The following is an 18626-nucleotide window of genomic DNA, read 5'->3' as shown; positions in this document are numbered from 1 at the left end:
TAGGAAGGGAAAACATATAATTTATAAAATATGTATAATTTTAAGTTTTAATGGCAGAATATACATCATATATATCTGTATGTATTGTTTCTTTTTCTAAATGGTAGCAAGAGTTTCTTTTTATCATTGCATTTACAAAAATGTCAATCAAATTATTATATTGGTTTAAATATGGGTTTCATTTTCTTCAAAATCTGGGTTGTGCAAAATATGAATACAATTTGTAATTAAATTTCTCTTCAAATATTTTTCTTTTTAAGAAATATCATAGTAAGGGTATGGCCTATTTTGAGGGGGCAGCTACTATTTGGATCAATATAGTAATATTTTTAATGCTATTTTCATGAATAAGAAATATCAGTTCTTGTTGGTCAGAAAGAAATACCAGCTTATGACCTATGCTTTGATATGAGTTATGATTAAAGATAGTCCTACGGCATGACTAGAATGACTAAAAAACCAAACGTGTGTCTGGCACAGTCAATTTTATTATATACGATTAGTAAATTAGGTTGGAGATTATCAATGTTCTTAGCCTCTCTCTTCTTCCCCTTTTCTTTTCTTTCTTTCTTTCTTTTTCTTGCTTTGTGGGGCCATGAAGATTAAGTGACTTGCCCAGGGTCACACAGCTAGTAAGTGTATGAGGCCGGATTTGAACTCAGGTCCTCCTGAATACAAGGCTGGTGCTCTATCTACTGTGCCACCTAGCTGCCCCCTTCCCCTTTTCTCTTAATGCTCATCTATTTAATTTTTAAAAAGCACTTTCTGAGGCAGCTAGGTGGTGCAGTGGATAAAACACTGGCCCTGGATTCAGGAGGACCTGAGTTCAAATCCGGCCACTTGACACTTACTAGCTGTGTGACCCTGGGCAAGTCACTTAACCTTCATTGCCCCAGGGGGGAGGGGGGGGGGGAGAGAAGCACTTTCATCCAAGAAGAAGAAAGTTTGTTTCCCATTTCATTTATAGTTCTTCTAAAAGTTAAGCCTAAGAAGACAGGATAGAAATAGGAAAAGTAAATAAAAAAATACATAGACAAAATTATGTTTTTGCCACATATATACTTATGGACCTATATTGAATCCAGCAATTGAAAGGCTGTGTCAAAGAGCCCTCAATTTTTTTTTAACTTATTAATTTAGTTTTTTAATTTTCAACATTTGTTTAGATAAGATTTCCAATTTCAAATTTTTCTCCCTCCCTCCCCCCTCCCTCTCTCCCCCCTCCCCTTGACAGCAGGTAATCTGATATAGGTTTTATATATATATATATATATATATATATATATATATATATATATATATATATATAAAATAACATTAAACATGAGCCCTCAATTTTGAATCAGAAGAGCTAAGTTCAAATCTTGGCTTTGTTATTTACTACCTATGTGACCTTTGCCAAGTCATTTGCCCTCTTTAAGTCTCTATAAAATAACAGAGCAATATTGGATAGCCACTGAGGTCCCTTCCAGTTCTAAGTCCATTCTAAGTCCCCAGAAATGTCCAAGAAAATACATGAAGGTAGGGGAACACATATAAACATTAAATATATAATACACATTATATATCTATCTATCTATGTATCTGTATCTTATATGATTCCATATGAGAAAGCAGAGTTCCATTTTTCCTGCAATATCATTTCAAGAAGTGAAGACTGAAGAAGAAGACTAAAGAGAGATATAACTACCCTCAGATATCTGAAGGGCTATCATGAAGAACACTAACTTGACTTGGGCTTGAATAGAAATAATAGGCAGAAGTTAAGAAGAGGCAGATTTTGACTCCACGAGGAAATAGCAGATCTCTACATTTTCTTCAACCTAATACTCTCACAGGCCAATAGAAGTTAAGAACTTTGGCCAGGGTCACCCAATTAATATGTGTAAGAGAGAGGATTTGAACCTGTTTTTCTAACTCCAAGGTCAGCTCTCTATCCACTATGCAATACTGCCTCTCAGGTAATACTGTACTACACATTTTACTTGAACCAGCACTTTTTCTTTTTCTTTTTTCTTTTTTTTTTAGTGAGGTAGTTGGGGTTAAGTGACTTGCCCAGGGTCACACAGCTAGTAAGTGTTAAGTGTCTGAGGCCAGATTTGAACTCAGGTACTCCTGACTCCAGGGCCGGTGCTTTATCCACTGCGCCACCTAGCCGCCCCCAGCACTTTTTCTTTTATAAATGAATAGATACATGTTTTCTTTAAATTTTGTTGTTGATATCTTTTGTATTTTAGACTATGGTGGGGGGGGTTGTGTTTTTTACTATCTTTACTATCCTTCCCGATAGTAAAGAAAAATAATTTAGCAAAACCAGCTGACAAAAGAACAGCATCTGCCAGAATAGATAATGTTGTGATTAACCTATATTCTTACTTTTAAAAAGCATATTTAAAAAAGTACATTAAAAATTAAAATTAGGGAAAACATAGCCAATATCTACATATAAGGTATTTAACATATATGATATGATGAAAGTCAAAATAATAATACTTATACACCCTTAAGTAAAGCTTTTAAGAATACAAAGTTATCCTTACCTCATGCCACTGTCCAATTGGCTGATTTTATTTGAATTGGCATCCCACAAATAGATGGAACTAGATTTCTCAGAAACCACTGCTAGGGTATCTCCCTCTTTATCCCAATCCATAGCAACACAGTTACTTTTTAAAAAGAGAAAACAAATGGTTAACCATAAATATAACTAGAGAATGACAAATTTTCTGTAAAGTTTTTATCCTAAAGCTCACTTGTTTGTGGGCATTCAACTTGGAGAATGAATCATTTTGCAAGGAAAAAACTTTTTTTAGGAGAAAAAAAGTGATTGATCTCTTATACATATCTTATCTTACATCATATATTATCTAATATATATCTATAATATATAGACTTTAAAATATAATGTGTATTATATATACCATACAGTTCTATATGAGAGAGCAGAGTTCAATTTTCCTTGCAATACCATTTCAACAAGTTAAGAAAACATTCACTAAGCACCTTATGTGTATTAGGTACTGGGAATACAATGCCAAAAATAAAACTGTCATTGCACTCAAGGAATTTCTAATTATTTTTCATATTAATCAGGATCTAGCTGTATATTATGCTTCACTTTTATGGTTTATAATTATTCTATGCATATTTAACTAATTTAGATATATTCCTATTTCTTATATGACCAGCTGTCATAATGTGTGTACGTATATTTTAGATATGTATTGGTTAACATCTAAAAGAAAAATTACATATTCAAATTTTTAAAACCTTCCCTTTATACTATTAAAATTTGTATCATGAATATATCCTTAAAATAACTCTCTCAGGGATTTAGGAAAAATATTTACCAAGAAATGCCTTTCATTAATCCACATTGGATCAATCAGGAAGCTTTTTAACAATCTACTATAGGCCAGTGTGCTAGGGGCTGGTAATACAAAAAATCCCTGAAAAGTTCTGGCCCCCAAGGAGCTTACATTTTAATTTAGGGAGACCACATGTACATTAATATCTACAGAATATATATACACAGATATATTTATGTATGTATTTTGTAGGGAGGGTACTACTAGTTGGGGAGGGGGTCAGGAAAGATTATAGGAAAAAAGGTAAAATATCCGCAGTTTTAAAGGAAATGAAGGATTCTAAAAGGCCTCAATTTTCTCATCTGTAAAATGAAGGGGCCAGACTAGATGATCTCCCACATTTCTTCTGTCTCTAAAACTGGGATCCAATTCTGGTTACATTTTCTTCCCTTCCCAAACTCAACCTTTTAGTTCACCAGTTCAACTGTATGCAATGCTCTATTCTCTAAACTTTTATTCCTTTGCCCTAATGCTACTCATGCATGGCTAGCCCCAGCCCTGGATTATTGCTGTTATCAGTTTCCTCCAATCCTCCTCACAGGCTGCTGAATAAAACTCTTGGTCATGTGACTGTGCTGGATCTACTCTACATTCATGATATCTAATCTCACTCAGGCCTGTATAACTTTTCACTCCTCCCCAACTTATTCTCTCTTCTACTCCCCTCCCCATCAGCTGTCCCACACCTCTTCTCTACATGGGCTACCTACAGCACCCTCTCTGCTGAAAACCACATATAATTTTATCGAGAAAATAGAGGACATTCACCGTGAGCTTCTGCTTCTCCCCTTCCCATCTCTCAGTCCCTTAACATCATCTCTATCTCCTTCTTTGGTCTAGACTCTGATGAAGAGGGAGCCCTTTTCTTTGCCAAGATCAACTCTTTTACTTGTATCCTTGATCCTATTCCCCTCCTATTTTCTCTAGCCAATAGCCTCCATGATCACCATCCCTCTTTCTGTAATCTTCAGTCTCCTGCTGTCTACAGGTTCCTTCCATGTTGCCTACAAACATGGTTAAGTTCCCCTCATCCTTAAAAACCCTAACTAGGCTCTGCATTGTCCCAAGGTGTCCTTTATCAGCCAGACTTCTTGAAAAAGCTGTATAGGCTTTTCAGCTACACTTTCTCTCCTCTCATTTGAATGTAAAACCTTTTCCAGTGTGGTTTATGGCCTCATTTAACTGAAGATGCACTTCTAAAGTTGGCAAGCATCTCTTAATTGTAAAACCAAATGGACTTTTCTCAATCCTCGAGTTTTCTGTAGCATTTGACATTGTTGAAATCCTCTCCTAGTAGATTTTTTGCCCACTCTGGGTTTTCGTGACTCTGCTGTCTTAGTTCTGACAGCTCCTCAGTCTCCTCTGATGGTTCATCATTCATATCATGCCCCCTCAATGTAGATATATCCCCAAAGCTGTCCTGAGATCTCTTTTTTCTTGCTGAAGACACTTTACTTTCTAACTTGGTAACTTCATTAGCTCTCATGGGTTTATTTATCATCTCTATGCATATGACTCCCAGATTTATGTATATTGATCCTATACCTTGAATATATGACTTACTCATCATCTCAAAACTCACAGCTTCCTTCAAAACTCAGCTTCAGTGTCATCCCCTTCACAGTATCATCTCCTGCCTGATCACCATTTATCTTTCCTCCAAGTTATTTTGCATTTACTTTGCACTTATTTTGCTTTTCCTTATGCATATACTTTGTTTCCTTCTGATAGAATGTTCTTGAGTACAGGGACTGCTTCATTTTTGTCTTTTTTTTCAGTGCCTAGTGCACAGGACATCTTGAATTCTTGTTGAACAGATGGATCAATAAACAGACACATATGGAAGTATGACAATGAAGAGGAATGGTTAGTGTGTGACTTTTGGAACTGGGCTTATTACTCTATACTCTCATTTATTATTTCTCCATCTTTATGAATGCACACTGAAATGGATCCCTGATCTCACTGATTTAAAAGTTCCCTCTGCTGATGCAGATCCTAGCCCATTCATGCCTGACCATTTTGAATGAGTTGACCATGTCCTCCTATAAGTCTGCCACAGGGCATCCACAATGTGTTGAGTCCTTCCCTGAGCCTCTTGACCTTTCAAGCACATTAGGGAAGCATCCTGACCATCCATCTGTCATTCTTCGCCTTCTCTTCCAAACATACAATTCCTTGGTGTCATTTTTTTACTCAAGTTTTTCTTCTGAGGGCCTGCTCACACCCGATATATACTTCTTTATTGTCCTCTGTGAGATATTGATTTTTAATTCTTTAGAGAGTGTTGGATTTTATGCCTTGCTTCCTAATACTCTATAATATTAACAGCAACACTGATAGAACCTTGTTATTAAGAACACAGGCTTTCACAGGAAGTTTGGGCTCATTAAAGAAGCTTTACAATCTCTCCCTGGCAGTCTAGCTGGCTCTCCTCAAACTAGTTCTGTCTCTACTTATGCACATATGTATGCACACAGATATATGTGCACATATGAATGAGCTCTCTCACAGGGGAGGGATCCAGCTGAAGCAATGGAGTACCTTAAAAGAGAGACAGGAGTCAGCAAGTGCTAGGCAAGTCAAACCACTACCACCACCTTGACCACCGTCTCCTCTTGGACCTTGATGGAGACAGCCCAGGGTCCTGAACCCTTTGGAATAGCAATGCTTCCAGCCCACTGCCCACAGCTATCATATAAGGAAGCTACTCCCATGGAGAAGGAGCTTGGTAACTGCTCATGAGGTGCTATTTAGCTGCATCTATTGAAGACCAAGAAAAGAAGGTTCTTGTACTAAAGCCCTTGGTGCTATCAAATAGCTCAACACTGGAAAATGATAGGATTTTAGTTTTTAGGTTTTTTTTTTTTTGTTTTAGTGAGGCAATTGGGGTTAAATGACTTGCGCAGGGTCACACAGCTAGTAAGTGTTAAGTGTCTGAGGCTGGATTTGAACTCAGGTACTCCTGATTCCAAGGCCGGTGCTCTATCCACTGCGCCACCTAGCTGCCCAAAATGATAGGATTTTGACAATGGAAATGACATTAAAGAATAGGAATTAAATCTGCTTTGCTGCTTTACTCTAAGGACTATGGGACCTTTCCACTTCATTCATATGGAAGCTGAAATCTTCCATATATGTGGTCTCGCTCATTAGAACGTGAGCCCCTTGAGACCAGACACTTTAACTTTTCTATTAGAATCCTCAGGGTTTATCATAATGTAATTGTACATAGTAAACATTAATAAATGCTTCATTCATTCATTCTATAAGTCATCTATAGGTCATTCATTCTATAGGTTGTCCATTCAAATGCATGTTTTGATTTGGGCAGTAGATGCCCTTCATCTATTCAGTCTTCATTTGTATTTGTTTACATCAAATTCCTTAAGGCAATCACAGATTTAATTTGGGGGGCTCTCTCGTGTTTCAATCAGCAAAATGGTGTTCACAAACTTCATTATCTGGAGGATCTCACTAGTCACAAGGAATCCCTCTTCAACTTACACTCTGTGCCAACACATCTGGCAAGCATATACATCCCTGCTGTATGCCTTACCTAATGTTTGTGATTAGAGAGTTGTTGTAAAGTCCTGTTGTTTGATCTTTCAAGGAATCTTGAATAATTTTTATGGATGGATAGGAGACACTTTGTTGAAAAGTATTAAGTGATTTTTCATAATCACACTCACATACACAACAACTTTACCTTGTCATGTTTATAAATTTAATTCTTTATAGTTAATAAATACTTTAATCTGAAATAATCACAAAATGGCAGATAAAAGACATAAAATTCTATTTAATTGTAGTTGCTATTAAACATTTTAGCTAGCATTCAATAGCAAGCATATGAAAAGAGCAAAAAAATGTAAAAAAAGTTTTGGATCTCTTTTTGTACTTACCCAGGCAAATTAATTTCACTTCTTTTTTGACCATGACGATCAAAGATTTTTACAGTATGATCAGCTCTAAAATAATATTAGAACACAAAAATGTGGGATGTTAAAAATGAGATAGTTCCTTCCCTCAAGGAACTCATGGGATATGATACATATGTACTTAAATAAATTAAAAACTATATACAAAATAATACCAAGGAATTTCAAGAGGAAGAGTACTAGAGAAGCAGGAAAGGCCTCATGTAATAGGTGGCACCCCATTTGTGCTTTGAAAGAAAGCAAGGGGGGCAGGTGGGGGCGCAGTGGATAGAGCATCAGCCCTGGAGTCAGGAGGACCTGAGTTCAAATGTGGCCTCAGACACTTAACACTTACTGGCTGTGTGGCCCAGGGCAAGTCACTTAATCCCAATTGCCTCACCAAAAAAACCAAAACAAAACAAAACAAAATGAAAGAAAGCAAGGATTCTAGGAGACAAAAATGATAGAGTGCTTTTCAGACATGAGTGATCATTTATGCAAAGGCAAGGGGAGAGGAGATGAGATGTATACGAAGACAAGGTACTAGCCCAGTCTGAATGCAACAGCATGCTAGAAAGGGAGTAACACGAAAAACTAGAAAAACAGAAGACAGCCAGATCATAGAGGGTTTTGTTTTTTGTTTTTTTTAAATATTGCAGGCTGAAGAGTTTAACACAACACACTGTAGAACTGTTTAAATCTTATATCATGGATACAATCGACAATGCTATGTTTTCTTACCCTGTTACAGCTAAGTAATTTCCTAATGTCTTTTGCCAGCTGAATTGTAGAGGAGTCCCGAGCCAAGACCTTTCTAATAGAGTAAAAACTTTCTGGGAAAAAAAAATAAAGCAACAAAAGTTTAATTTCAGATGTTCAAAATATTAATTTCAGGGTCTATTTAAAAATATTAAATCAACATGATGACAATATTGGAAAACAAGCAATGTAACCTCATTAGGAACACTATTCATGTCAAGTAGAATTCAGTATAAGGTAGGCATACTTTAGACTTCATTAAAGGAGGTTTAGGTGCTGAAGGATGAAAGAACTGTTATAAAGCAATCTCACTTTAAGTTGGATGTAAGGCACCTACCTCAGAAATATCAATATAGGTAAGACTTTATGACATTGAAATTTATTATAAGATTTTGAAATTTTAAAGAGTTTGAGGATTTAAATAAATTAAAAATGCTTGAATGACATTAATTTTAACATTATAATGTTAAAGCGTTGAATTAAAGTTATGTTTAAAATTTCAACTATGAAGTTAACTAAACATGTGTGAGGAATTCTTTTAAAATCCTGTCCCCCTTTTCTTCAGTTAATATTATCTTCATTATTTACCAGTATGCAAATTCTTCATTTGTACCTTTGACACTGGTCTATTTGCCAAAGACTCATTTCTTCTTCTTTCACCCAGACATTTTGAAACAGCAGTCACACAAGATACTTAGAGCCACTGCCTACTAGATGTATGTTTACTCCAGTACTAGGGAATTATCTCAATTTCTAAGCATAATGGACAAATAGTAACCTTACCATGTGCAAAAACAGGTATAAAAAACCAAACCTAGTATAGATGATTACATGTGGGTCTGGCCAGTGGCAACATGTTTACTCTTTCAAAGAACAAATCTGAACGTTATAACCAATGGAGAAAGACTAGGAGGAAATCTGTTAAAGTATACTATAAGAATACTTTTGTTAAAACTATAACATGATAATAACATGTGATTTGATAATAATACCTTCAATGTCTATAATTTTTCTTAAAAAAAAAAGGTTTTTTTTTAAAGCTCAGGATATTTAGATAGTAGGAGTAAGACTATCTGGCTTCTAATTCCAGCTCTGTAATTTACTTACTAGGCTTGTAATTTTGTCATATAATCTTTGTGCTTAGTTTTCTTCTGTTAATACTGGGATAATAATAATAGCTGTGTTACCTATCTTACAGTGTTATTGTAAAGATCGAATGGGATACTATATAAATAGAAATATTTTGACCTTTACTATTAATTTTCTATTATTGCGGCATATAGGGAAGCATTGTAATGTGGTAAAAGAATCCGGGACTTGGGAGTGAGGAGACACCTGGGCTAAAACTGCACCCCATGGCACTTACCTACTGTGAAAACATGGTTAAGTCACATAACCTTTCTGAGCTTCAGCTTCCTTATTTGTCAAATGGGAATATTAGTGCCAGTAACACCTATCTCATAGGATTATAGTAATAATTAAATTATATTGGGCATATAAAGTACTTTGTAAATCTTAAAGCACACATAAAAAGTCATTTATTATTATTATCTACGCTAACAAAAGGGAATTTTATCATGGATAGTTTAAGACTATATAAAATCCAAAAATAAAGTGATTATTTTTTATTTTTCTTGACTGCCAATAGAAGAGAGCTTGTTCCCCTCCCTCCCCCCATGATCCTACCAGAAAGATAAGGAAACTATTCTTCAAAAACCCATAAAAAAAGCAATACAGTAAATCACTTGTTTTGGGGGCTGAGGATAAGGGTTTTCATGCAAAACAAATGCTGCTTAGATTCTGGGGTTTATGTGAAGATAAGATAATGGATAATCATAAGAATTACTGCTATGAAAATTAAATGAGATAATGGAGGTGAGAAGGAGAGGGTTTTGTGGCTGAGTCAATCCAGCAGATAATTCAGAGAATTTGAAATTTCATGGGAAGTTCTGCAAAATGGAAAATTCACACAGATAATTGATGGTTACTAAGCATCCTGACCTTCCTATCTCTAACACTTGGGATTTTATAACTGTGCTGTCTGATGATATTCTTTCACGGCTGTGCATCAGGAGCAGGGATGAAGGTGATGGGATAAGCACTACCTACAACTGCTGATGCAGAACTAAGAGACAGATTGTTCTCTGACTTGCTCTGTAGGTCAGATACTGAATTCAAATGAGATCCTTGTGACACCCCATCAGCTTATCTTCACTTCAGGATATTTATCGATGATTTCTCTTTCTATGAAAGCATACTCTGCGATACTCTGACTGCTGTTCAAACATTTTTGGTGTTGGGATGGTTGCGTTAATGCACAACTCACTAGGTAGTTGTGTGACCTTCTTCAAGACAATAATTCACCTGCCTATGCTCATCAATCAAATGAAGGGGGCTGGACTCCAAGATCTCCAAGGTTCCTTCTAGCGCTGACATTCTAGCATTTAGGAGCATAGGAAGGTAGTGGGAAGGTAGTGGAATGGGAAGAAACTTTATAATGAAGTCCAGTCCCCTCGTTTGACAGACGAGTAAACTGAGGCCCAGAGAAGTAAAGCGACAAACTAGTTCAAGGTCACTTAGGCAGTCAGTTGCAGAGGTAGAATTCGAATTCAAGTCCTGCAACTGCATGTTCAGGTCTCTTCTTTCCCTTGCACCCTCAGCAGCTTACTCTTCACGTCCTGCTTTCAATTTTGTAAAATATCAGAGACAGAGTCCTGCAATCAGGAAAGGCAAGCACCCCTTTTTTGCTCCTCTTCTTTCCTTTAGGTAACCTAAGCCCTAGTTGCCACCCTCTGTTCCCCCCTTCCCCGTCAACCCCTGGCGAGGCGGGGTGGAGGGCGAAGCCCCCTCACCCGAGGGGGCAGCTGGGTGGGGGAAAGGATGCGAAAAGATGGGACGCCCGGGTCTGCCTCCCCCGGGGATGCTCGAGATATTTACCTTCATCGCTAGGCTCCAGTCGCCTCCCAAGCGAGTCACTGCGCAGAAGCATACCTTCTACTGCGAGGCGCCTGCCGCGTTCCCCGTCACCCAGGAGATTTCTCAAACGCAACCAACCAGTGTAGGCCGGACAGGAGGAGGCGGGGCTTCTCGGAAGCGAGAGCGGGAGTTTCCGCGAGATTTTGAGAACTCAAGACGAGTGACGTAAGCTAAGGGGAGAGGCTATAACACAGACTGGCGGGGCGGGTCTCGAGGCCGGGAAATGGGGCTTTATGGCACGTGATTGAATCGAAGTCTCGCGGGACAGGCGCGAGCCTGACGGGCCGGGCTTGATTGATTGGCCCAGAGATGGTTGGGTGCATTCGGGAGAGGCGGGTAGCACGAGCCCTGGGACTGCACTTGCGTAGTGTTTCCAGCGCTCTGGGCAAGTGTTGACCGCTGGTGTCTTCGGAGATTTCTCTAGCAAGATGAAGGTGCCGAGTGACCGTTAAACGGAGGCGGGAAGGGGCACGCCATCACCCCGGTCCGCTAGCTGACCTCGAGGGCGCTGTTCGCCTAGTTCTGCTGAGGGAGGCGGGTGGTGGACCGGCCTGGGTCTGCGCCTGGCCCGTCTGCACCTCTTCCCTTTCTGCCCCTGGTCGGGGAGGGAGGGGCCCGGAGGCTCGTCTTCTTTCCCACCCTGTAGCCGCCCACCTCCCTGCCCTCCCCAAGGACCCCGCAGAACTTGTGAATTCTTTCCCATTGATCAAAATTCGCCATTTTCAAGTTTTCCTCCGGTCATAGTATTTATTGTTTATCTTTAGTTGCTTGAATACAGCCCGTGCCTAGCCCTCCCGAAATACCTTCCCCTTCATGAGCCCTTGGCTAACAACAATAGAAGGACTAAATTATAGTAATGTTGTTAAGTCGTTTCCGACCCTCCGTGACCCTATTTTGGAGGTTTCCTGACAGAAATACCGAAGTGATTTGCCATTTCTTCACCGCATTTTATACGGATGAGGAACTGAGGCAAATGGTTAAGTGACTTGTCCAGGGTCACGCAGCTAGTAAGTACCTGAGGCCAGATTTATACTCAGGAAGATGAGTCTTCCTGATTCCAAGCCCATCTAACTGCCTCATAATAGTAAATAACTAATATAAATAATAGATAGCCCCAATACAGCTTTTTGAGATTTGCAAACATAATTTTCTCATTTTATCCTCTCAACAGCCCTAGGAGGTAGGCACTGTTATTGTCCCTGTTTTTAGAGATGAGGAAACAGGCTCATGGTCACACAGCTGATTTACTTTATTGCTTTTCTGCTAGTTTTTGAAGAACAGTTTTCTTATTCTTCTGATAGGGGCATCCAGAAAGGAAGAATTTGAGCTCTGGTCTTCCTGGCAAGAGATACAGCTTTCTAACTTCCTGGCCACTTGGCTCCCTTGCTAAGATGCTGTTATGATGAATACCTCACATAATTCATTCCTAAGAAAGTCGTTTCTGTGCACTAAAATAATTTTGCTTCATTTAACAGTCATTTTTTCTGTGAACAGATTAGGATTTTGGGGAGTTGGGCATAGGAGAAGATAGGAAATGTGTTTTAGATGTTCTTGGAGACAATATGAAATTTGAGAGGTCAGAATTAGAGATGTTAGCTTGAAGATATTCACAGAAGAGGTGGCTTGAAATCATAGCTGAGCTCTAAGTGTGAAGAGAGAACAGTATTTTCTGTTTTGAGAACCAACCTCGATAAATTGAGAGGCTTATCTTACAGATGGCCTCAAGATTGTGAATCTTTTGGGCACAGTAAATCCCAAATACCATTTGCTAAATTATAGAGGGGTGTTCAGCCTTATCAGTGGAATGAATGCCCCCTCATTGTAAATTGTCAATTGAATCCTGAATCCACTTTATCTCCCCTTTTTCATTTCTTTGTTGTCATAAATTGCGATATCGTTTTGTTATTTATCTTCTATTATTCTTTCACTTTCTATCCTTAACTGGCTATGATATACTGTTGGTACAATGATTAAAGAGTTTTATGTTGTCCAGCAAAATACAGATCCTTGAAATATTTGAGATCTCCATGCAGTTATTGAGGGATGATGTTTTGGTGTTGAGATGATTCTACTTTTGGATGTGTTGAGTTTGAGGTAACTATATATTTTTGCAAATATTGAGCTCAAGTATGGATCTTTGGGATGTATTGCCAAAACTGAAGTTTCTGCTTGTGTTTTGGGAAGATAGATGCCAGGGAAGAGGGTATAATTACAATTTTTTTGGCTCTTTTGAAGAATCTGACCCCACCTTCAGAGGAGATTATAATAGTGTTAGATATTTAAAAAAAAACAACACACACCTAGAAATAGACTCACAAAAGTAGCCTCATTAACTTTAAAAATAGATAATATAGGGCAGCTAGGTGGCGCAGTGGATAGAGCACCAGCCCTGGAGTCAGGAGTACTTGAGTTCAAATCTGGCCTTAGACATTTGACACTTAATAGCTGTGTAACCCTGGGCAAATCACTTAACCCCAATTGCCTCACACACACACACACACACACACACACACACACACACACACACAGATAATATAACATAAAACTCTAATAATTGTAACAGTAGTACATATGTACATTGTAACCAGTTAAGGGTAGAAGTAAAAGAAATAAGAAAAGAGAAATAGAGAAAAATACCCAGTTCATGACAACAGAGAAAGGGAATGGAGGAGAGCAAGTGGATTCAGGATTCAGTTGACAATTTACAATAAATAGAAAACTTTTGAAAACTGTGGTAAATGCAATAAACTTTGCTTCACCCAAATTCCTACCTAGAAAATACTAACACCACAGATAATAAATCTAGTTCTGTATGATGGTTTTAGAATGTCTATGATACTGTCTGGGATATTGGGACATTTTTTTCTGTAGTCCTTTTTGTTTTATTGGGACCTTTTGTTTTTATATAACATTTACTTCCCATCCAATTAAATCTTCCTTTGTAACAAAAAATAAGTAAAACCATCTGAAACAGTGACAGCACCTAACAGTGCACGCCATATTCCTTATCCCCCAATTCTTCACCATTTGGATAAAGGTATGTTTCAGCATCTCTTCTCTGGGCTGTGGAGATTGGTTATTGAAATTAATCAGATCTTAGTTTTTGAGTTAATCTTGGCACCTTGCTTTTTTTAGCCTTGGCCAACTCTGTTATTGATGTAGTAAACTTATATATAGTATCGTGTTTGGGTGAAACAAGTTAAGCGCACAGGCATGAGCACACACACAGAGTTGTAGCTATTTTTAGAAACATAAAATATTAGAGTTTCAAGGGATCTTAGAAGTCATCCTTAACTTTTTTGCAGATGACTAGACAGACTAAGTGATTTGCTCAAAGTCACGTACATAGGAAATAGTACAATCAGACTTGAAGTTGTTTCCTATGCTATTCCACTACACTGTGCAGCAATAGTTGCTTGTATTTCATTAATTATGCTGACTAGCAAGGTTATTGCAAAATGTTCCTTTGAAAATCCTTGCACAGCCTCTTTTATAATAATCTTTCTATAGTCAATTTTGCTCACTTATATTGTATGGTAAAACAGTCTTCATCTTAGCATATGCATACACACATATTTCTATACTGTCTCTTTTCCATTAGCTTATTTTCTGCAGGAGTAATATTCTGTGTCTTATTGCTGTGCTTCTCTAAGACATTAAGAACATCTATATTTTTATTATATCTTTTTTTTCAACTTCAAAAGTCATCTTCAAAACAAAGTATGGCACAAAACAAATGATAGACATTACACTGTTGCATGAGCATGTATATAGAACATACGTTTTTTCCCTTCAGTAAAGGGGGGAAAAAAGTACCTAGCAATATATTTAAAAATAAGAAAGCTTTAGTCTGTTAGAATTTGAGCTTGAAGCTTAAATTTGCAAATTAAGAACCAGCCAAATTTTAGAAGAGTCTTCTGAATAGCAAACTGCCAAAATGATTATAGTATAAAGGGGTTTTCAGTTAGCTTTAAGCATATTTATAATAAACAATTTGGAAACAATAAAACTGAATAATAAAGTCACCTTAGTAATGTTACACTGTTTTTTTTTCCTCCTTGGGAAGAATAGGATAACTAACATGAATTTCCCTTCTTGCCATTTCTCTGTAAAAAACATAGATGCAAAGGGAATGACATTATAATATAAAGCACATATATATATGTGTGTGTGTGTGTGTGTGTCTATATGTTATATATATGTATGGTAGATTTTATTATGCAAAACTGTTGCAAAATCTTCTGGACAGGGGCAGCTAGTGGATGGAGCACTGGCCCTGGATTCAGGAGGACCTGAGTTCAGATCTGGCCTCAGACACTTTACACTTACTAGCTGTGTGACCCTAGGCAAGTCATTTAACCCCAATTGCCTCACCAAAAAAAAAAATCTTCTGGACATAGTATGACTAATTATTTTCTTTGAACTTGTAAGAAATCACCGTTTTACATTTCTGAGCTACTTGGCAGGTCCTATGTCCTAATTTAGAGATTTAGTGGCATGATCAAGGCATGATCCAGAAATGGAAAAAACCAAACTCAAACCCTAGCATAATTAATGTCTTTCAGTTGTGATTGTCAAACATTACTTCAATACTTGAATTTTTATTGCTGAAAATAGTTTACCCACAAAACTGTGGCTTAATAAAGTTTTCTCAAAACCCTTTTAGTAAATGTCAAATATTTGAAAAGCTATTACAATGAAGAGAGTTTAGACTTGTTTTGTTTGGCACCAGAGGACAGCACAAGGAGCAGTAGGTAGAAGTTGCAAATCTTTAGACATGATTTTTAAAAATCTAGTTTCCTTTTGAGCCACTGTTCTAAACCTGGAGTACACAGACCCTAAAGGAGTCCATTGATAGATTTCAGGGGGATTCATGAATTTGTATAGGAAAAAATTGCATAGTTTTTTTTTTTGGCGGGGCAGTTAGGATTAAGTGACTTGCCCAGGGTCACACAGCTGGTAAGTGTCAAGTGTCTGAGGCCAGATTTGAACTCAGGTACTCCTGACTCCAGGGCTGGTGCTCTATCCACTGTGCCACCTAGCTGCCCCCTATTTTCACTTCTAACTACAATTTAGCATTTTCTTCAAGGCTACAAAAGAGTAGTTTTGCCAGCACTTGTGATTTTGTTACCAATAGAAATCATAGATATTTTCTTTTTTAAATTACTTGTAGCATTTTTAAAAAATTGAGTTTGAAATTCTCTCAACCCTCCACTACCCACTGAGAAGGCAAGCAATATAATATCAATTATACATGTGAAATCATGTATAATTTTCATGTTAGCCATATGGTAAAAAAGCAAGAAAAATAAAGTGAGAACACTATTTGAATTTGTACCCAGAGTTCATTAGTTTCTTTCTTTGAATGTGAAAAGCATTTTTCATCATGAGTCCTTTGGAGTTTTCTTGGTTTACTCTATTGATCAGAGTACCTAAGGCTTTCACAATTGGTCATCATTACAATATTGCTGTGACTGTGCAATGATCTCCCATTTCTACTTCATTTTGTATCAGTTCATATGCATCTTCCCAGGTTTCTCTGAAACCATTCCCCTCATCATTTCTTATAGCACAATAATACTCCATCACAACCATATTTTCATGTAACATTATGGTTGTTAAAGATATCTCAAAATATTTATGCTCATCACTACTTAGAAATTATTGTACCTGCCTTCCTATCTATATAAACTTATTTGACTTGAGTAGACTGTCAAAGGTGGACATAAAAAAATGTTGTTCTGCAGCTATCTAAGAAGGCTCTCTTGGAGGTGATGGGCTTCATTAAAAATCTTTGAGCAAAGTTTAGATGATCATTTTTAGCTTGGGTGTTTGGCTAAGATAGATGGCCTTTGATGCCCTTTTCTACTCTCAGATTCTGTAATATATATAATTGTAATAATCATTAGTGTTGTTAGTGTAAATGCTACCAAACAGGTACTATTTATCTTGGCTAATGTAAGACAGTATAGTAAGAAATAATTTCTCATGTTATAGATAGAAAATAATTTCAAGTCACTTAACCCCCATAGCCCTGCAAAAAAAAAGAAAATAATTTCAAAGTAATATCTAATTATAGTATTAATTTTTTTTCTGGATTGGTATAATACCTCTGCTGTATTTTCCCTGAGAGGTCCCTCAGATTTATTTTTGAAGTAGAATGAACAGAGACATTTTTGTATACCTAGGAGGTTTCCTGCATTTTGACTTTGGCCAGTCAGCATTTTGAAATATCAAGTTCCAACCTCATCAGACAATACTTTTTATGCATGAGATATTAGGAGTACTGCTGTATATAAATTTATGGCTAAATTTTACTCTTTTTCAGTGTGAGAATAATAAAATTTATGACATTTTGTAAGCCATAATATATTTTATAATATTGTTGGCATTGTATAGGACCCATACCTTTTCTTTTGCCATATTATTAAGTAGGTCATTATCATAGTTGGCATACCCAAAATGTGTTCTACACTATGCACTATATATATTAAAAAAACCTTTCAAATGAAGGTATTGTGACAGATGTCATATATCACAATCTATTCATTATGTGTAAAATGCCTCACCAGTTTTCTTTTTAATGTTTTTATGGCTTAAAATTTTTTTGTCCTATTTTTCTTTACTTTCTTTTATGGTAGATATGTGGAAAGTGATTAAATATTTGAGGAAACTGAGTATTTTAACTCATTTACTTTGGGATAATTTCCATAAGGAGGGTTTCGAATAAGGAGAGAAGGTTGTTAGCCTATGGGAGATAGGTAACTGTTTCAGGTATATGGCATAGTTTGGAAGAAGGCACAAAATAAATTTCCAGGGAAAAAAAGCCTGTGGGTAAATTAGCTTGACCAGAATGGATAGTATAGATAGGAAAATATGAAGGATTCTGAAATGTTAAGAATTATGATAGAACTAGTGGAGAACATTCACTAAGTCATTTTTATGACAAGGTATTGCTTTCAGAGTTATGAATTGATTAGAGATGTGTGAGGGCAAACATTTCATAATCTACACATGAAAGAGAATAAAATGGCAAATACTGACTGAGCATATACTTCATGTCTTACCAATTATCTAACACATAACTGACACCTAATAAATATAGATTGATTGATATTTTTAAATTTTATTTTGATATTTTGTTTCTATCAACTAAGAGTTCATAAGGAGAACATAAAAAAGATGTGAAAGGGAAATGGAGAATTGATTTCATTTAAAAAGTTGACATATTGCTTATTTCATTCACAAATATTTTCTGACATGTTACAAAGGTTTTAGATGGTTTTAATATTGTTGTGGTACAGCTTTTTAGTACAATTAAATTCCATGCTTTATGAGTTTGTAAGAGTCACTTCTGCCTCTCTTAACTATCTGGCTTTGATAAGCCCTTTGACCTCTTTTAAGTCTCAGTTTCCTCACCTAGAAAAAATGTATAATAATATCCTATTTACCTTGTAAGGTTGCATAAAGTATGTATGATAATACCTATCCTGTTTATCTTCTTCTTTTTTTTTTTTTTTTGGAGGGGCAATGAGGGTTAAGTGATTTGCCCAGGGTCACACAGCTAGTTAAGTGTCAAGTGTCTGAGGCTGGATTTGACCTC

The 18626-nt window shown here is 36.8% G+C and overlaps 1 protein-coding gene across 2 annotated transcripts in view; it reads right to left on the bottom strand.

Moving 5' to 3' along the window:
- The window catches only part of LOC122731735 (WD repeat-containing protein 19), a 92784-nt gene extending 81690 nt beyond the window's left edge, over positions 1-11094 (bottom strand). The window contains exons 1-4 of one of the 2 annotated variants that reach the window (XM_043972010.1): positions 10985-11094; positions 8030-8121; positions 7274-7339; positions 2541-2666 (exon numbers count right to left, since the gene is read on the bottom strand). In XM_043972010.1, the coding sequence (XP_043827945.1) occupies positions 2541-2666; positions 7274-7339; positions 8030-8121; positions 10985-10990 (290 nt within the window). In that variant the 5' untranslated portion in view covers positions 10991-11094. The remainder of the gene's footprint in view (positions 1-2540; positions 2667-7273; positions 7340-8029; positions 8122-10984) is intronic. The other variant, XM_043972011.1, reaches the window with a different exon arrangement.
- Positions 11095-18626: the final 7532 nt, after the last annotated feature.

The sequence above is a fragment of the Dromiciops gliroides genome, chromosome 6 (genome assembly GCF_019393635.1).
Source record: "Dromiciops gliroides isolate mDroGli1 chromosome 6, mDroGli1.pri, whole genome shotgun sequence".
NCBI classification, from domain to species: domain Eukaryota; kingdom Metazoa; phylum Chordata; class Mammalia; order Microbiotheria; family Microbiotheriidae; genus Dromiciops; species Dromiciops gliroides.
This window is presented reverse-complemented; position numbering and strand designations above follow the sequence as displayed.